This window comes from Thermobia domestica, chromosome 3, assembly GCF_964235325.1.
Source record: "Thermobia domestica chromosome 3, izTheDome1.hap1.1, whole genome shotgun sequence".
Taxonomy (NCBI): Eukaryota; Metazoa; Arthropoda; class Insecta; order Zygentoma; family Lepismatidae; genus Thermobia; species Thermobia domestica.
In genome coordinates this window covers 71,922,645-71,944,440 of record NC_137456.1, presented here as the reverse complement: position 1 = coordinate 71,944,440, position 21,796 = coordinate 71,922,645, and the positions used below count along the sequence as shown (strand labels likewise).

The 21,796-nt window shown below is 37.7% G+C and overlaps 1 protein-coding gene across 3 annotated transcripts in view; it reads left to right on the top strand.

Moving 5' to 3' along the window:
• Not3 (CCR4-associated factor Not3) overlaps positions 1-21,796 on the top strand; it is a 79,418-nt gene that overhangs the window by 32,424 nt on the left and 25,198 nt on the right. For all 3 annotated transcript variants that reach the window (XM_081751090.1, XM_081751089.1, XM_081751091.1), the window contains exons 5-9: positions 1,551-1,670; positions 5,291-5,473; positions 7,951-8,071; positions 15,313-15,447; positions 18,122-18,396. In XM_081751090.1, the coding sequence (XP_081607216.1) occupies positions 1,551-1,670; positions 5,291-5,473; positions 7,951-8,071; positions 15,313-15,447; positions 18,122-18,396 (834 nt within the window). The remainder of the gene's footprint in view (positions 1-1,550; positions 1,671-5,290; positions 5,474-7,950; positions 8,072-15,312; positions 15,448-18,121; positions 18,397-21,796) is intronic.

The following is a 21,796-nucleotide window of genomic DNA, read 5'->3' as shown; positions in this document are numbered from 1 at the left end:
GCAAGATGGTTTCGTGTTGTCACCGCTGAATGTGGTCTCACATTGGCCTCTAAAAGGGGAATGCCAGACGCCAGAAGCCCAGGCCTCTTCCTGCAAATAGCATACTGCAGTTTTGTGTATGTCGAACAATATCGCGGAGCATTGGTTGTTTCAACCTCCATACTTGCCGGACACAGAATTGTCCGCTTATCCGAATTATCTGCTAGCGCTGCGAACTCGCCATCTTCGATCTTGATCGTACGTCACCAAATTATGTATAGGTATCTCTCGCATTAAACTATTGTACTTTTTGTATCATTGCTTTATGATTTCTCCGGTCAAGGATGGTCCGACTACCCTCGTAGTTCGAAGATCTTTGGATAATTATGAACGTAACGTTTATGCTTCTCATAGTCCGCATGTATTGATCATAGTCTGCAGTGCCAGCACGACGCCATTGAATGCGTATTGTGCAATTAAGTGACTTTGTGCGTATCCAAATAGTCACAATGGGAAAGACAGGATATTATCACTGGCCAAAATTGTGACGTGCTATTGGTTCATTGGTGGTGTACATATTGTGAGGCTGTGTGTTTTCAGAGCAGACATGCTCACCCTAGTCCACACACTGAGAACTCCTGGATAGAAGGATCGTTTAGACAGGACGACAATCGCAAGTGCAGTCATAGCTCGTGACAGCAGAATCACTGAACGATTCTTGGAAGCTAGTCTGCATATTTTCACTCGATTACCATGACACTTGCCCCACATCGAGAATCATCGAACTGCAGTTGCAAGGAGAGTGAAGGTAAGTAGAGACGTTTCTGTCCTGTATAGAGTGATTGCCGTTTGCATGTCTGTAGAGGTTAGAGATAACCAGGAAGTAGTCGCACTCTTCATACAAGATCTGGCATTAGGTATGGTGGGCAATAAGTTATACATTCCCGCCCATCTGTGGTTTTAATTCAGGGGATTCGTGCATTGCACATTCGTGACGTCGTCATTGGCATATTGAGGGAGCCCGTATTCCAACAAGATAACATGCAATATGCCGGGGCAACGCAGCATGCTCTGCTCGTTGCACCTTCATTTTGCCCTGCTAGGCCTTCCATGAAACAAGTGTGGGACATAGGTAATGTCTGACCTCCACCTGGTCTCCTGCAAATGACCGTCGCCCAGCTAGCCAAGATCTACAGTGAGCGCGGCCCACCAACTACTTACGCGTGCTATTGAAATGAGTATTATATACTTGTAGAATACTATATTTGGGATTTTCCAAAGGCTCTATTTTGGGGTCGCTACACCCTAATACCATCCTCTTGTTATGAACCATCTTCCAGCCAGATTCGTGTATTCTTTTTGAGTGTTTTTGAAATGCGTTTCCGCCTGTGTTCATGCATGAAACTGTCACCTTAACCGACGGTATTTCTTGACCGGATTCCTCGCTTTATTATTATTATTATACACTATAATGTAATTTAATATTAGTAGCATAATTGCTGCATTCCGATGTAATATTCTTTGTTTAATTTTTATTGCAATTATCAATGTTTATGTTTGTTTCTTTCTAGATAAGAAGGATCAAGGATGATGTAGAATATTATATAGAGTCCTCGCAAGATCCTGATTTTGAGGAAAACGAATATATTTATGATGATATCATCGGACTGGATGAAATCGAGCTTTCGGGAGTATGTATATTCTCTTTAATTAAGTTCCATATTTACTGGTGCTATTGTCTGTTTTCCAAATAGTTACGTTGTGTAATGAGCGAACCTAGTTTATGTATTAAAACAAGTTTGAATTTATATTGTAGTGCTGTCGTTAACAACATACCTCAAAAGGGTATGAAAAAAAGTGATGCATATCAACGATACAACGATGACGTTATTCATGACCACTTCAAAATTCCTTTATTTCTACCACATGCGTAAATCAGATCTGAGACGGTATAGCTATCATCGGAATTGTGATAATTTTGTGAGGTAGAAAGTGCAGGAAGTTTTATGAAGGAAGATAAGTAATGGTACAGGTTGGTTGGCAAGTCTTGGTTTTGCTTGAATAGCGAAACCTGATAACATGGAGAAAAACTGCCGTTGTGACAGTGACCGTTAATGTAGTTTTGATTTCTTCAGTTACCGCACTGTAATTAGGCAGTTGTTATAAAACAGTGATTCCTAGGAAGTGCTTACTACCACCGTAACATGAAATAGTGCCAGTACCACTCATCAGTAAAACCAAGGGTGCTGAGCATATAGTAAAATATATATCACCGGAAGAGGGGCTTATTACGGGTGCATATTTAACGCAGTGTGGCGTTTTATATTCTTTTTTAAAATTTTATTTATTTATTTTTCGATGGGTATAAGTGCATGCTTTATATGTTGCTGGGCTAGAATTTGTGGAGAAAACTATTATAGAGAGAATTGGAAAAATCATAGGAAAAGGTATGTCTCGCAAAATAATTAAAGACTTTTGTGAGCAATAGAAGTGATTTAAAGTTTTTGTTCTTAGGCACATTATGAAAATAACTACTCATTTTTTATAGATCAGTCTAGTTGAGGGAATAATATTGGAGAAGATGATATCACTCACCGTGCTGCTAATGGCAAGATAGCGAGATCTAGACGCTGATATTGTACTATAACACACATAATATAAAGAACTGTGAGAGATGCATTCCTGTATTTATCAGTGAGAGGACACAAGAAAGTATCAGTATCTTCCTGGTACAGTTTAGGGTAGTTAATGAAAGTTAAACGAACGAGCTCAGCTGATACACAATGTGTTCGATACCATATCCTTACATGCTAATTGTCTTGGCATTCATTACATGAAATTTACGCACATACGTCCAAGGACAGTAGGCATTTTGCGTCAAATAACACATCGTTCTTCATATCACGAATTTACATGTACACAAAACTCATTTCAGATTCCCAAAGATCTACTTCCAGGAATGCCAAATCAAACAAAAGTGACACTCGTTCAGCGAATTGTGATATCCAGTCCTCTGTCAGATATTTTTCTAACTAGACCAAAACTCAGGCACATAATGTGGTACCGCATCATCATATTCAAAGAGACATGTGTTCAGTCACTGTGATGGACAGTATGATCTTCTTTAACATATAAAGATAGATTGCTACATTGATTCCTCCGTTAATGAAAATAGAACTGATAATATGCTCATAGATTTCGAAACATAGCATGTTGCAGACCCTTGTGTCGTACAGGAGTCGGTGTATCATAGATTTTCATTAGAACAGTATATAATGTTTTGTTTATTCATCTCCTCTGTGTGAGTCGTCCTTCGATATTTGTCGTAGTTGAAATTTGAATTAGAACGATTTATTTTTCTGTAATATTTCCCTGTGGCGATATGGTCAGCGTGCGCTAAACGGCTTTGTCGTCATGTATCATATGAAAAACTGTAAGAGATATCGAAATTTTTTTTTGAATCGATTTAGAGCCTTAAGAATAGGCTTTATGTTCTCCATTAACTCGCTATTTAAACTGGAAGTGGTTCAAATTAGTCATTTCCAGTTTCAGTGTTTATCGCCATAAATCAAAACGGTAACAGATAGCGATAAACGGTTTTTTTTTTTTTTTTTTTTTTTTTTTTTTTTTTTTTTTTTTTTTTTTTTTTTTTGGCAAATGATTTAGCGTTTCAAGGCAACGTACCATGACTATCCCAAACAGTATACCAAAACCGAAAGTGGTTAAAATTTAATATTTCTGTTTCATACTGATTTTCGTAGAGCAGAAAGATGTAATTTTTTGCAATCGATTCATTGTCTTAAGAATAGGTTCTATCTCGGTTCCCTTACCCTCTATTCAAACAGAAGTGGTTCAAATTAACCATTTCAGGTTTCAAGACTTATCGCTATAAAACAAAAGTAATAAATAGCGGCAAGTGATTTTCTGCAATCGATTCAGTATTTCAAGAGCATATTGTCACAACACACTACCGAAACTGAAAGTAGTTGAAATTTATTAGTACTTCCGGCTTCAATACTGATGATCATAGAAAAATGAAATCTTTGAGTTTTACGTCCCACGGTTATGCCGGTTAGGCTAAATGAGACGGTGATGATGAGTAATGAATGAAATGGTGGAATGAAGAAAGTGGGAGGAAACGGGAGAACCCCGAGAAAACCCACGCACACGGTGTTTGTCCACCACAAAGTTCACTTGGCGGGAGGCTGGGATCGAACCCAGGACCCCAAGCACCAGAGGTGAACGCTCTACCACTGAGCCACCGCGGCCCCCTGATGATCATAGAGCAATAACAGTAAGAGATATTGAGATGTAGTCTTTTGCGATTGATTCATAGTTTCCATCTCCTCCGGTAACTCTCTATTCAATCCAAGAGTGGTTGAAATTAACCATTATTAGTTTAAACATGTATCGCCAGAGAACAAAATTCGTATTAGATAGCGGCAAGCGATTTTCTGGAAACGATTCAGGTCTCAAGAGAACATACCATTATAACCCACAACTCTTCTACTAAAACCGAAAGAGGTTGAAAATTACTACTAGCGATATCAGTACTGATTTCTGTGGAGCAAAAACGATGAGAGATACCGAGAAGCAGTTTCTTGCAATAGATTGAGCTCGCCAAGAGTAGGTTCCATCTCCTCCCTTAAGCATCTATTCAGTTCAACAGTGGTTCAAATTAACGATTTCCAGTTTCAATCTTTATCGCCGTGGAACAAAAACAGTAAGGCATAGCGGTGAATGGCTTTTTGATATGGATTCAGCATCCGAGAAACAGATTCTATCTTTGATCTTATCAATTTATTGCAACCACTAGTTATAGATGTACTACTTGAAGTTTGAGTATTAAATTCCCATAGGCTGGAAGTCAGAAGCTCACTCACTGAAACATAATATTGTTCATATTACGTTATTTAAAGTATTTTTTGTGCTCGATTACAATTAATACAGTAATTATTTAATGGGAAAGAATGTTGTTTCATACCTATTTGTTTCATAGTTGCAACAAATATGATTTTACAATACTTCCATTTGGGACAGTTGATGTATTTTCAAACACTTCATTATTTAGTAACATAAATTAGTAATAAGTGTGGAATAAAGAGTACAGTAAAACAAGCGAACAAGTACGTATAATGTATTCTACTTACCTGACTTTGAATTTTTTGTAATTTTATATTTATCCACAAATAATTAAAGTATTTCTACAAAAGTCACCTTCATTTTAAACACAAAAATGCTTTACACTCATTAAATTTAATTCTTGCTTGTTGCTTGTCGAATTAATATATTAAATGTTGATTGATAACAGGTCACGTTACCATCCTCTGCGGTGACAACGGATAGTAATAACAGCAACGATACAGCGGGCACGCCAACGTCAACAAATTCAGGGAATTCTCCTGTACCTTCTCCGCCATTGCATAACCATTCCAGTGATAGTTCAAATGAGGAGAAGAAGAAGGTCAAGTGTTCAGATGAATCTAGTTCGAAGGTAAACTCTGATTTATATCTATGCCTATCTGTCTGTCTATATCTATTTATGTATTTATCTGTCTGTCTCTGTGTGTGTGTGTCTATCTATCTATCTCGCTCTATGTAGCTTCTAGAACTAATAATAATAATTGAGGTAGAAGTGATGGATATAGTTTTTCGAACTTCATTGTAAATTGATCTTATAATGCTGCAACTGAAACATTGTGAAAAATAGATTGTTTTCAAAATAAATATAGAAGTATATATAAATATAGAAGAAGTATCAACACGCTTCTTACAAATTATATTGTTTGCAGCACATTTATGAGTATACTAATTTTTTAATTTACAGAAAATTAACGTAAAAAAGAAAAAAAACAGTAGGAAGGTCGTAAGGCCTTTACGTACTGCCTTGTAATTTGTAAGGAGGACACTAAAGTCTGTACTTTCGTATAGTCTGCGACAAAAAAAAAAAAAAAAAAAAAAAAAAAAAAAGATTGAGACAATATATCAGTCCGGATTGAATCCGACGCTTTTACCATATAAAATTTTTTATGAGGTAGAAGGTAGAGCAGTTTAGCACACGAGATTCGGTTTTCTCCTACAATCTTTTATTATAAAATTCCTGTTATATGCAATATAACACAAAGTCACTATAATTGTGATTCTAAGACCAATACAAAGTTCACTAAGTAGTTTTGGTAAAATAGATGTCTCTAGGCTTATGCCGCCAAAGGAGGAATTCCTACAAAGCTCAAGGCAAGCAAGAGAAGTTGGTGTCCCGCAGTGTTCCAGGCAAGCTAGGAGGCGTGGATTAGGTTAGATCTCTCAGAGCCAGGAAAGCTAAGAAAAGGGAATCGACCAGCCGAAATTGATGTCGATAGAGACGTTACATGCAGTTTTATACCTTCTTTTTGATAGCGATGGCGCTGGTGTTCCTCTTCTGTCCATGACTAGATGATGAAGAAGATTCCTGTCATCTGCTTCATGTAGTAATTGTAGTAGAAGAGCAAGTGGTTTTGTTTATAAATAAGAAGCACGTATGTTTACTAATATAAACCATGTGTAGAATATTAAAATATTATGTACAGAGTCTTCCAAAAGTTCTGCAAAAAAGTAAAAAGCTGTAACTTTGAAAGTACTACTTACAATTTTGTATTTTGTTTGTAATGTTTAGTGGAAATGTTAAAATTTTTGTTGGCAACAATGAGCGGATGAAAACATTAACGTCATAACCGCAAATCACGTGACAGATGACGTCTACTCAAGAGAAAGCGCAGTGTGTGGCGTGGTTTCGAGAGTTAAAATATAGTATTTTGGTGAGAAGAAAATTGCGACAAAAATATCAGAAACAACCACGTGCAGGTTCAAGTATCAAGAGATGGTACGATAAGTTCCTAGTTACCGGAAGTGCCTCGTAGCGGAAGGCCAACAACCAGTGTTGATGTGATTCAGTCCGTGCAGGAAAGCGTGTTGCGAAGTCCAAAGAAATCGTTGAAACGCAGATCCTTGGAGCTGCTAGTGCCAATGACAACGCTATACAATATCGTTCGTAAGAAAATGATACAAAAGTTTACAAGCAAAAATCGAAAGATGTTCAGGACCTCCGGAAGAAGATACGTGATGTGATTGGGAGTATTACGGATGAAGCACGTCGAAATGCCATTCTTGGATTCCCGAAAAGACTTCAGCAATATTTGGACGTAGATGGTGCTCAGCTGGAGGTTTGGCGTTGAAAAAATGCTTGGAAACAAAATTTCAGACTTTCTTGCAAGTCCACTAAAGGTTTTGTACAAATACAATAAAATGGTTACAAAGTTATAGCTTTTTACTTTTTTACAGGACTTTTGGAAGACACTGTATAATATGTATTTTCTTCTGTTAATGACTGTACATCGTTTTCACTGAAAACTTCGGGCAAATTCTAGTTCTGATTTTACTATAATTTTATATAATTTTTAGATACTCATGTTCTGTTTAAGCTCTGAAGTTTACCTGGATATTTTATCATCTTTGAAGTTAATAAAAGACGTTCAACGAACTGGTTTTAGTCTTTTTTTTTTTTTTTTTTTTTTTTTTTTTTTTTTTTTTCCAGATGACATTTATGACATGTACCCAATGCAAATTGAGAATTTATTTTTGGGATCGAACGCAGGGCTACACGCACGAAAGATAATATTCACTCTGTTGAGGATTCTGACATACAACTGTGTATGTGTGGTGATTTTCTTTAGTGATTGTGTATACGTGAATTAATAATGTAGAGTTAATTGATGTGGCAAGTTAAAATGATTCAATGGTTTTGAATTTCTCTTCAAACATATTTTTCACAAATTTGATTCGAGTCGAAGGTCACTGTGGGTTTGGAAGTTTTAGAGCAACTTTGGCACAATTTAATTCATGAAAAGTACGACTGAAGAGAAATTCAAGGTCATAAGTCAACTCTGTAAGACGGTATATGAGATTTAATGTGATTTTTATTTGTTTTTATTCTAGCCTGTTAAACCAACAGCGGTCAGGGCGACTAATAGCAACACTTCGTCAAGTTCCACAAATTGTTCTCAGTCAGGGCCTAAGTCTGCCCAAAACTCCAGTACTCCTAGTAAGCCTGTATCAGGTCAGTGTTCATTTTTCTGTGGAATAAGATACAGTGTATATATTTGTTTATTGTGCACATGCAAAATTTTCCGAGGCGTAGAAAATACATAACTAGTTGTGTATTGATACAGAAAATCTTGGAATTGCACCGTACCTAAAATATATTACTGAATGTTTTTCCGTCTTCTAGGGGCACGGTGGCTCAGTGGTAGAGCGTTTACCTCTGATGCGTCGAGTTCCTTTTTTGATCCCTGGCTAAGTTTGTGATGGACAACATTGTGTCCGTGGGTTTTCTTGGGATATTCCAATTTCCTCCCACTTTCTCATTTCACTAATTCTTCCATAATTCACTTGCTTTAATCGTCTCCCTTAGCCTAAAGAGCATAATCGAGGGACATTAAACTGAAAGATTTTCAATTCCCGATCGGAGCTCATGTCATGTCTCATGTAACTTGGTACTGAACGAGACGTTAAACTTCAAATCAACTAACCACACCGAATTCGATCTGTTAAAGCAGTTGTGTCACTGAAATAAACGAAAGTAGCTGGGTTTTAAATTGGAATCACAGTAAATAGATAACAATATGCAAAACGTAATAATAATAATAATAATAATAATAATAAAAGGATTTTACCATTTTAAAATCTAATTCAGATTGTGCAGAAATTCATGTTGTTGATAATACGAGGGCTATCCAGAAAGTAGATTACGTTTTGGAATAAAAAATCAACAAAGTATAGGAAACAAATTTTATTATATACAGATGAAAGCCACACACAAATACTACTTTTCGACATAGTCACCATTCAAATTAAGGCATTTATCGTAGCGATGTACGAGCTTGGAAATTCCTTCGTCGAAAAATTCGGCCGCCTGCGACTTCAACCACTTCGTTACCTCTTCTTGCAGCTGTTCGTCGTCATCAAAACGCTGCATAGCCAGTCACTTCTTCATTGCTGGGAATAGGTGGAAGTCGCTCGGTGCCAGGTCGGGACTGTACGGCGGATGAGGAAACAACTCCCACTGAAAAGATTCAAGAACTTCACGCGTGACATTTGCCGTGTGGGGCCGGGCGTTGTCGTGAATCAACAAGATCTTAGAGCTCAACATTCCTCTGCGCTTGTTTTGAATTGCTCTTCTGAGGTTTTGCAGAGTTTGGCAATACCTTTGAGCGTTTATTGTAGTGCCTCTTTCCAGGAAGTCCACCAAAATCACACCTTTTCTGTCCCAAAAAACAGTCGCCATCATCTTCCTTGCCGACATTGTTTGCATGCATTTCTTGGGTTTTTGGGGAGAACCTGTGTGCCCCCACTGCATTGATTGCAATTTCGTTTCACAGTTCACGTGTTTCACCCATGTTTCGTCACCAGTAACGATGCAATCGAGTAAAGAGTCACCATCCTTATTGTAGGCGTCCAAAAAGTGCAACGCTGCAGCCATTCGCTGATTTTTGTGGTCCTCTGTCAAGATTTTTGGAATCCATCTTGCACAAAACTTGTGGTAACCAAGCTTTTCGCTGATGATTTCGTGCAACAAACTTCGCAAAATTTGTGGAAAACTCAAAGAAAGTTCCGTTATTGTGAACTTTCGATTTTCACGGACTTTAACATCGACTTTTTCGACAAGTTCGGCAGTCACTTTGCTGGGTCTCCCACTTCGATCTTCGTCGTGAACATTGGTTCGGCCATTTTTAAATTTTATGACCCACTGTCGCACTCCACCTTCAGTGATAATGTTGTCCCCATACACTTCACACAGCTGCCGATAGATTTCTATCGGTTTACAGTTTTTTGCTGTCAGAAACCTTATTACTGCACGCACCTCGCAGCTCGCGGGATTTTCAATTAACGCAGACATTTCAAACCGTCACAGTATCTTAACGGAGCACAGCACGAACCTCTCACTAGCACGGCTAGATGCCGACTGAGCTGCGCAACGCTCTGACCCCAAGATGGCCGCGCTAGCCCCGCCCCTAGCGGACACAGACGAAAACGTAATCTACTTTCTGGATAGCCCTCGTAATAAACAAAAGTAGATTCTAGACACCAATCTTAAATATACAGCAAAAAGATATACATTTTTCCATAACAAAACTCACTTACTGTTAAACATCTTAGTTTGAGCCATGCACAGCCTATTGTACTCGTAACCAACATCAGATTATTGATCCATAAAACTTCTGGAAGCTTCCACTGCCTTTAGTCGAAGTTAATTATTCACATAGATGGTTATTTTGCATCGGACTTATGCTAATTAATCTCATATTGGGACTTGGGTTGGCACCCAGTTATTGAGTGCGATTTTCGGACTCGTAAGCCTCGGGCTAACGGGTTTGTGCCTTTCAGTTTCGATTCCAAACAAGAACTATTTTACACTCCTTCATCGTACGCAATATATTGAAATAATTTAAATGGAAAAACGTTCCGAGGTGTTACATTAGATGATGCGGGCAGTGTTGGTGGGGTGGAGATACTAAATTAATTTTCTTTATCTCTTCGAAGAAATGCTAACTTTGCATGCAGAATCTTGCACGGAAGATTTCAAATTGGAAGAGGAAAATTGTTTGTGGAAAATGCCTCACTAAATTGTTCTATATTGGCTCCTGAGTGTTTAGAAAAAGTACTTACGGAACCAACGCAGAAATGATTCTAAGCAAAAAAGAAAGAAAAAAAAAAGATAACGTAGTATAGAAATGACAATATACACATTTCGCATTGAGCTTGCGTTCGCTGACCTGAATGGTGTTCAGACTTGGCATTCTTACTGATATTCGCGAGTTTGATATCATTGGTTTGACGTACATGCAACTCTGGAACGACGAATCTGATCTTGCGTGAGCCTTGCTGTGTGTGCTTTTCCGTTGTCCAAGAGCACACTTTCACTCAAGAGCCCTGGTCTCTTTCGTAGAATGACGGACCTGCGTTTGGTGAGGGTGTCACATTAACGTGCCACATTAATGATCCCTGCATGGAGAAAATCAAGGAGAATCATATCTCTCGCCTCCCAAAACACTGTGGCCATACACTTTCCTGCGGAAAGTGACACATTGACTTTTATCTCACTGGTGAACTGGGATGCTTCCATGTCATTGAGGCGGCCTTGGTTTGTGGGAATTTGGTGCACCCATATCTCATCGCCTGTGATGATTCCCAACAGAACTCATTTCCCTCTCGCGCGTACCGTACGACGTGATCGAGGCTGACTCCCATTCTTGCACTCTAGTGATCAGGGTCAGGTTTCTCGGCACCCATCTTGGAGAAACTTTTCCGTTACCCAACACATCATGGAGCATGTGGTCTGAGCACGACTAATACACAATGTAGACACCGTTATGCACCTGTCCGCTAACACCCCATGTTCTGTACTCTAGCAATGTTGTTTTCGTTCGTGAATGTGGAGGGATGCCCACTTTGGCCTTCATCTTCCACACACTGCCTTCTTTCATTGAACATGTAACATCAACGACCAACCATTTGATGAGACATGACCTCTTCACCATACAGGGTCTGTAGGCGTTCATGGATGACAGACACACTAGTCCCACGTGCCCATTCATACCGGATAACAGCACGCACTTCCATTGGCGACTACGTTGTCAGCGCACGCCGGTCTGCTGGTTCTTTCTCTTCTTCGACGCTCTGCGCATGCTTCATTCCACCTCCGCTGACGCTCCTTCCGTCGTTGAACCAGCAACGGGTGTGGTTTCCTGTGGCAATTGTTTGTTTCACCTCGTGTACCATCTTATCATTCAAAAACAAATAACGAAACTTCAGATCGTCCCTCGTATTCGACACTAATATTGATTATTTTCGATTATTTCTACATATCACTATTCCCTTTCCCCTCAAACTAAACTTGGATACAAATACATCTGGAGTATCATTATTCATCTCAGCGATCCCGAAAACTATATAGATTTTGACAGTAATATTGATCGTTTTCGATCATTTTTGTCATGTCCTCCCACTTGCCCTAGGTGCTTTAGGGGGTCTTGCCCCCAGTGAATAATGGAGTTGGATTTAAAGGGAATCAGAATTATCGCCAATCAATTTACGGATCCCGAAAACAATGGATTCGACACTAATGTAAGCCGTTTTCGATTATTTTTATATGTTACCATTCCCTTCTTCCCTAGGGGTGCTAATGGGACTGAACTTGGACTTGAAAGGCGTCGCTGTCATTATTCATCTCAGCAACCGCGAAAAGTATGGATTCAATACTAATATCAGTCTTTTTATTTTTATTATTATTATTATTATTATTATTATTATTATTATTATTATTATTTTAATCATCATTTAGCCACACTCCTCCTTAAGTGTGCCAGGGAGGTCTTAGTTTCACATTACCGTTTTCTAGGCTGTAAGTAATATGTGTTCCAAGTTTTGTAAAATGGGTTGAGGCGTTCCAGAGTTATGCTGGAACACACACACACACACATCTATCTATCTATATATATAAAAGAGAACGCACAAAATCCTTTGTCCGCTCATCACGCTAATACGGCTGAACCGATTTCTTTCATTTTTGGGGGGTTGTTAGGATTTGGACCCTAGATGGTTTTTATCATATCACTTTAATTTTCAATTACCAGTGTCTTGAGATAATTGACCAATCAGGTGTCAATACGTACAAAAAATCCTTTGTCCGCTCATCACGCTAATACGGCTGAACCGATTTCTTTCATTTTTGGGGGGTTGTTAGGATGTGGACCCTAGATGTTTTTTATCATATCACTTTAATTTTCAATTACCAGTGTCTTGAGATAATTGACCATTCAGGTGTCCATACGTACAAATCCTTTGTTATTAGTTCATCATAGGTATAAAAATAAACGTATTTATATGCAACCCGCATGACCCTGTGACTCGGCGGGTTAACATAACTGACAGGCGCTATAAATCACTTGAAAGCGAAAAAGTAAAAATTATCTAAGTAACAAAGTTTATTGCGTTCCGGGATGACCGCAGCGAAGCGGGGCGGGTTGGGGTGACCGCAGCGAAGCGGGGCGGGTTAACATAAATGACAGGCGATATAATGTTAACATTAGTGCAATCTTCTATGGTTTTTATCATATCACTTGAAAGCGAAAAAGTAAAAATTATCTAAGTAACAAAGTTTATTGCGTTCCGGGGTGACCGCAGCGAAGCGGGGTGAACGCTGCTAGTATATATATATATATATATATATATATATATATATATTAGTGATGTATTTTTCGATATTAAGTGTTGTTGTGAAACACTCCAACACTGCTCTAAACTTCTATGATGCTAAATGTGTTACAATTATTCTTTGCATCGAAATGAGAACTCACCACATCTCGTATACCCTTCTCACGCTCCATATCCTGTTTAACCGAATTGCTGCTAAATGCCTAAGTGAGGTTTAGCGAATACACGCTTCTTCGGCTCTGTTCGGTAGTGTTCTGCTGTCACGTCAGCGAAATACGACCTTATTGCACAACGGATACGTTAGATTGTAATCTCATTGTTGTTTACCTGTATATTGTTTTCGTTAATGTTTCCTGAGTATGAATGATGTAATTACTTGTGTTACATATGTGTATTAAATAAATGGCATTAACATCATAAATATCATTGCTATGGAGAAGCCGGAACAAGATATTTTGGTTCAGTTAAAACAGAAACATCGCCATTCACTTACATTTGAAGTAAGGCTTATGACAGTTCAGAGTGACTGGTCCTGCCTTCAGCTAAATCTAGACAGCTAAAGTTACTGAAAAAAATATATCCTATACCAGATATTTAACGTTTCCTAATTATGAGTTTGACAACTGGCTTTGTGAAAGTGAGTGTTTATCAAAATCGTTTTGTTGGTTTCTCTTTCGTTTTCAAGCAACTACAAAAATGTTTAAGTTCTGTAATTCAGCTGCTCGTATAAAATCGAAAACAGCTGATCAAGAAAATAATCTTCAATGCATTGTAGACCTGTACGATTTTGAAAGAAATATGAGTGGACGAAGGTGTAAATGGCATTAAAAAGTTAACTAGAGTGCACGATAAAATAATAGCAATAATAATAATCTTAAAACATTTAAATGAGGTAATATGTTTCTTCGCAGACAAGAACCTTCATTCCATGCACACCATGAAGAATTTGAATAAAGGGAATTACATAGAGACATGGAATTTATTAAAATGTAGGATTCTGTGTTAGAAGAACATTTTGAAACTTCATCTGCATTTAAAGGAACAACCAGTGATTTTCAAAATAATCTAATTTATGTAATTAGTTATATGAGTGGAGAAAATCAGATTTTGTCTCAATTATCTGAGTCACTAGCAGCACATTTGGCAGGCTGATGGTCGACATACTTGGAAATTGGTAATTGCAAAAATAAATTTGAAAAATACGTTGGTGGAACTTAGTTTAAAGTTTATGTTGGCTAACCACAATTTGCCATAACTTATCTAACAGTGTTTCAATCTCACTCCCAGTCGCAAAATTACTTCGTTGGTAGGGGCTACATTTGCAGTCGAATTGATTGGCAATCTTTGACAAAGCGACCAATTACAACGTTTGTAGTTGGCTAGAGTACTTTTTCCTGCTGTTGGGCCTCTCTGTGTTGCTAGGCGTTGGACCACGATGAAACATCTCATGTTAGAAGTAGGTTGCAGTTATTAACTGTCTTGAGGTATATGTATAAGGAGGAGGATTGCGTGAAGGACCGATTTATCGTCTTCAGAGTAAAATTAATTAAGCCTTTTTTTTCGTTGTTATTTACATAATCCAGTTTGTTATATTAAGTTACAGGGTGATTAATCTGAATACAAATTAATCAGAATTTACAAACACTCATAATATTGGATAGTTGTTCTGATGCTCATACTAACGCCTCCACCACCACCAATATATATGTTTTGTCTTAAATTTTATGGTATTTCACTCAATTTTTGAAATTGAAATGGCAGTATCTTGCCATTTATCGTGGATAAATATTAAAACCGCATTGAAAGACCGGCCCTAGTATTTGACATATCTTGCGATAACTTGAGAAAAGGATATCACGTAGCGACACTGGTTGTAGTTCTACTTCGTTATTTAAAATTATACTCAAGCGTGGAATTGTGCAATTGTGTAACGATATTAAAGTATATCTTTGAATTGTGCAATTGTTTAATGATATTAAAGTATGGTTTCTTAAAGTTTAGGGAAGATTAAAATTGTCTTCTAGCGTGATTAAACAACCACTTGGATATAAAGTATTATTATTATTTTTATTAATTTTATTACAGGCTCCACTTCTCAAACTACCCCTAATAACAGTTCACCGAGCTCGGGATTAAGTAATCATATCTCTTCGCCGGGTAATTTCGCAGCGGTTGCTGCAGCAAATAGCCAACATAACAATAGTTCCAGTAAAAATACATGTAAGTATTTGGTATAGTGACGCATGTAATGATGTGAACACTGTAAGGAAGGAATTCTATTATCGCACAGAGGTTAAGGGGCTGCGAAGTGGGTTCAAAGACGTAAAGATTTGTTGCAAAATAATATCTCCTCCGTACTTCCTTTATTTATTCTACATTTTAAATCTTCATAAGGTGAGATCATAAGTACCAAGTGTACAGTAAGAAAGTTATTATCTGATGTGGCATGTTGAAATTTTCTTGTCAGAATTTCTCTTGTCTCAATGCATCCGAATATTATCTTCAAATTCCTAATCACTGCAAAGGTTTTCTAACTTTTTTAAGAAGGAAAGTAATAAAATATAGCTAGATTTCTAAAAATTGGAAGAGTTTGACAAGTGACACACACGCAGAACAAACAGATATGTTGAACTCGGGTAAGAAGTTACAGAATTCTGTTAATGCACCCATTTTACTCATACTCAATAATAAATTACATGACTTCTTACTTTGTTGCGTAAATTTTATTGTCTGTAATTTCAGCTAACAAATCTTCATCCATGGACGGGTCCGTTATTCAATATATGATTGAACTCAAATTTTTTCCCTCATATCCTTCTGCGTGTTTTTTCTTGTCGTCTTCCTTAAGCACTGTTGTATGGCCAGAATACTTCAATTTTCCGTGTTGTGTACTTGAAGAGAACGCATATCAAGTAATGAAAGAGAATATATATTTGTATAATGATTATATAAAAAGAGAGACTGCTTCTTTTTCCTATTTTGGCAACTAAGAGAGAAAGGGCTCATGAACTCTTCTCAGTATCGTGGTTCTGAATTATGCAGTTTTTGGTAAATAAATTTCATATCTGGTGTCAAATCTGAATAATTACAGTGCACTGCGGTTCGGACCATGGATTTTAATCCTTGTAAACGGTTGATGCCATTGTCCGTATTTTGTGCACAGTGCACTTCGCTTTATAGTACCATGTTCTGACTGACCATTTTGTTTCTAGTAAGTGGCTGGTTCTATTAATCGGTTTTCCCATTAAGCGGAATTCACGTAGAACATTGACAAGGAAGATTTACGGATGACTTACTTGTAAATAGCAGATGTTCAAGATTTTTGCTGATCTGCAACCAGGATGGACCAAATTTACTATAATAATCGTTTTGTGTATTAACTGGGCATGCTCTGTTATTTAGTAATTGCCGAAATTTTCAGTAAGAACAGCTGTCTTCGTATTGGCCTTGCAAACTTGTTACATCATACGGCATCAGTCGTGGTATAGAAATATCGAAAATATTTCTTCGGTATTGCTAATAACAAAAGTTAAATTTTCAAATATCTTTACTCTTACAAAACCACTTTGAAACTTTTCCTAATATTACTTAATACTTTCCTGAATGGTGCAGATATGCTATACGGATGCCACCTTGATACTATTGACAGTGCTAAACTTCTACTTATAAATATGATGCATTCAACAGATTTACTGCTTGTAATTTGTTATAAATATCCACAAACTAGTACTCCATTCTTTCATTGATCACACGATACAATTTGTTGGCACATTTCCCCAAGTTATTCTAAAGAAACCGCTAATCGGAATTTATATGTAGTAATTTCTTAGTACTTTTGCCTATAATTGTGTAAAATAATGAATCTTTAAACGAAGTTGTAGATGGTAAATGAGCGTCCCAAAAAATGTTAAATGACGTATCGATACATCTATAATCTGTAGATTAAGTTTTTAGTAAGCTGTTGCACCGGAAGTAATTATGTGCTGAAATAAAGCTATGAAGGTCTAGTTTGCAGAAATATAGAGAAAACTAAATAAGCAAATAAATAAATGTATGGGGAAAAATAATCTCTGAAGAAAGCTTTGGCGTCACGTGTACTATTGACTTGACAGTATGAATACATGAGCCAGATAAGCGATCCAGATCGAAGGAACACACTCAAATAGAAGACATACTGTATATATTTTTTTAAAAATTGGAAACAAACAATAAGAACAGAATTATTAAAAATATTGTAAAAATTGTAAATACAGTAGACTTCCGAGTATCTGCCCTAATGTAGCGGAAGGGCAGGCCGGTTAGGCCGGAGTTCACTGTAGTACACTTAAAAAAACATTAAGCATACGCCAAGAACAATTTACGAATACAGTACTGTATGTACTGTACAGCGGCAAGCATACTTTACTGAGGTCCGTTACACACTGACGAAACAATGAACAAGGAGCAGAACGCTGCTCTTTTCCTGTCACAACTTGTATTTTGCACACGACACGTAGGAGGATCGTAGCAGACGCCCGCTTCCAATGCCTTGGCAATGTCAATGCAACTCCTTGCCTTGCCTTATTTAATTACGATAAAATAAAACTAGGCCGGATAGTCGCGAGCCGGATACTCTGGAGTCTACTGCATAAGTAAATGTATGGTACAAACGTTTGGATTATTGCTAGATGTTCTAAAACGGGCGATAAAAATGGTAAAAGGTTTAATCACATCGTATTTCATTTGCATATTTACACCTTTATTGGAGAGGGATACTGATAAAGATTTTACGTACAGTTCCATTCCATTGCAAGTTCTGTTTTATGTAATATGTAACAAATCAGTAATATGCAATAATTATGTAATATGTAACAATCAGTTTTATGTAATATGTTTTCTTTTCGTATTTTTCTAGCACATAGTTCAGAGAATGGAAGTCTCTCCATAAGTTCAACAGTAAGTCAGCCATTGTTACAACAGCAACAACAGCAGCAGCAGCAACAACAACAGTTAAATCAGATGTCTTCAAATACGCAAAAATTGGTGAATTCTATTGACCACAATTCATCGTCACCTTCATCTGTTAGTAGTACTGCGTCTCCTCTTCCTATTGGTCCTTCCACTCCTTCACCAGCACAGAATAGTCATCAAACGTCAGCACCTACACTTAATGGTCCCATGACACCGAAGGTAAATATATGTAATGTACGCTGTAAGTTACTATTATACTGAAGTGCCAGTTGAATGTCACTTTATACATTATGTTTTGAACATTGCCGGCAAGTAGATAGGTTCGAGTCTCCTTGAGTTGAGCGTACAGATTTTTCTGTTATTGATTATCATGTATCATCAGATGTTTTAGAGAGCACTTCAGATATATATTGGGTAGATTTTAAAACATCATGGGTCTAATGGTGGATTTTAAAACATCATGGGTTCTAACAAGTGGAGAGCCACATCAACATGATATAACTTATATCCCTTTAAAACTTGACAGTGATAAAGAGCTGTTCGACATCAGACTTCCACTTCTGCTCCATTGACGTCTAAACACTCTTAACAGTTCTTTCTGGACTATTTTCATATGATATCCTTAACATACCTACCATATGTATTTACTCTTAGATCATGCACTTTACCCTTTTTTGCACACATTTTTCTTTTAATATTCTACATGCACCAGAGTTACAGGCTTCAGATCTGAAAGCTTTGGGGCCAAGAATTGGTTCCCTTGCTATACCTAGTTATATCATAAATACTGTCACAAAGTTTGGAGTGGCGCTGTAGGCATCCGGAGTGGCACAGTGCTGCTATCTGTGTATAAAGCAGAAGATGTATGTAGTGTGTGTTTGACTGTTCATGACATACGTTGATATTGTACTGAGTTCTGATGGAGTGGGGTGATTACGAAAATCGTGTAGTAGTAATTGCACTACACAAGGTCGGGAAAACAGCAGGTGAGATTTTCAGCATCCTGAAAACCCTACAAAACAACAAGAGATTCGTGTATCGCGCCACACAGCGATACACCGAGACTGGAACGGCAGCTGACCGTGCAAAGAGTGGCAAACCACGAACGGTATGAACCCCGCAAGTCCAGAAAGCAGTCGCAGCTAGAATTCGAAGAAATCCTGTTTGAACACAAAGTGTGATGGCTGCTGGGATGAACATCAGCAGCAATTCCATGTCTCGTGTGCTCAGGAGTGACCTATATCTACGGGCGTATAAGAGGCGGACTGGTCACTTTCTGACCCAAACATTAATGTCGCAGAGGGTCCTTAAATCAAAGAGACTCTTACGGCATTACGCCAATAATCTGCACAGAAAGATTCTGTTCACTGACGAAAAGGTGTTCACAATTGAGCATGCCTACAACGCCCAAAATGACCGTGTGTATGCCACGTCATTTACTGCAGCTGCTGAGGCAGCTCCAAGGGTCTAGAGGGCACATCATCCTGCCTCGATGATGGTTTGGTGAGGAGTGAGCTACTCAGGCACAACCCAACTGCATTTTTGCGAAAAAGGTGTTAAAACATCTGCCAAGGTGTACCAGGACACAGTGCTAACCCCTATAGTGAAACCACTGTTTGCTACCATGTTCCCTGGAGAAAGATGGACCTTCCAGCAGGATTCCGCTCCAGGCCACAAAGCGAAAACAACCCAGGACTGGCTGGCACGGAGCGTCCCCGACTTCATTTCTGTCGCTGATTGGCCTTCTAGCAGTCCGGACCTTAACCCGTTGTACTACAAACTTTGGGTAGTCCTTCAGGCAAAGGTCTGCCATGAACGGCATCCATCTATTGACAGTCTAAAACAATCTTTGACCCGAGCAGTGAACAATTTTCCCATGGACGTGGTGCGTAATCCATTGGTCAGTGGCCAGACAGACTTCGTGCCTGCATCAAGGCCAAGGGGTGACATTTCGAAAAATGATTCATGCGTCAGGTGTACAACATATCAATGTAAAACATGACCAAAATAAATTGCCTTGGTGTTAATACTCTCTGTGTTATTCACATTCAAACTTGTGACAGTATTTATGATGTAACGAGTTAAATCCCCCTCTCACGAAATTATGCGTCCAGATAATGCCTCACCTAAAGGACGAGGTAGGGGTGCCCTGTCTCGTTATGAAAATAAATAGCATTATCTTGTCATATTTCGACCATCATACGTGCTGTTATTTTTATTTGTAGTGGTCAATAGAAGTACATACACATAGATCGAGATTTTATCTGTTCGCTATTGTAGATTAGGTACGTACAGTATAGTAAAACATTGTTATAGACACACTGTTGTAAATCGACAAGCCCTCATATTAGTGAAATGAATAAAATACTTGATGCGTTGCTTTTTTCTTTTATGTTTATTACTAAAGACACATTTGTGGCCGTTCTTACAAGAAATCGAAATAAGATCCACTTCGTATGATTATTGTCTTTGTTTGCCATTCAATGGTGGCTTCTTAAGTTTCTGGTACATTTCTACCGGAAATACAAGTCACATTACTCATCATTATCATGACGTGCGAAATGCAGATCAATAACTTACGTAATTTAACACTCCTTACCGGAAAGATGAATCATTGTTGACCAACCAAGTATATGGAAAGCACAGTGTACACAGACAACATGTTATGTGCTTCAAATAAGCTGCTTTGACATCAGTAGGTGTTGAACGATCGTTTTACTTATTAAATGCATCTTGGTTTGTGATATAATGCAATGAGAAGTGAATTATATGTTGTATGGAGGATTGCTTTATCAAGAGCCAGGATAGTGTTCACGGTAAACATTAGCATATTTTCTCTGCGGTGTTACGTTTATGATACTAGTATTTTTATGATTTGTAATTCTCTTTCTTCGCTTTGATGTGTTCTGGTTATTGATACTTTCAAAGTCGTACTTACTAATTATTAGTGTTTAAAATCTTTAATGTAGATTAACACATTTATTTTGAAATTTCGGTAAATTAATAACATAAGAATACAATAAATATACTAATTTTTGCAATGTAAACTGACACTTTTTAGTGTCAGTTTTAAAATTTATTTTGCCATTTTTAGTGTTTTATTTTGCTATCACTGCTGGTCTTTATTTTTTATACTTGAAGTATCATTCAAACTGAACTTACTATACTCAAAAACCTAAATGTATGTTGCAAGACAGATCATTGTCAGTTGTATTCTTTGTAATATATGCGTTTTAGTTGTGTTCATAACACTAAAATTTATGAGAAAAGAATCTTACATTCTCTTCTCTTCTTCAAAGAATAATCAATTGCCAAATACGTGTATTGAGCTTTCTCACCTTCGTTGGCTGGTAATTAGAAATTCAGAACAGCATCCGTGTCTTAATGCCCGTTCTTCTTTCAGGAACCAGTCTTTTTACCAATCATTAAAATATTACCTTCACACTTTGTTTTCCTTTTCCCGCAATTTAAAACCGGCAAATTACCAACCGAGGGAACTGAGATCTAGCTGAATATATTAGATAATTAGGATTTCTTCAAACCAGATATGAGGAACATGTGTAGGTCTTTGGTCTTTCCATGTCGGGGACAAATAACCTAGATGGTGACGTTATCCTTA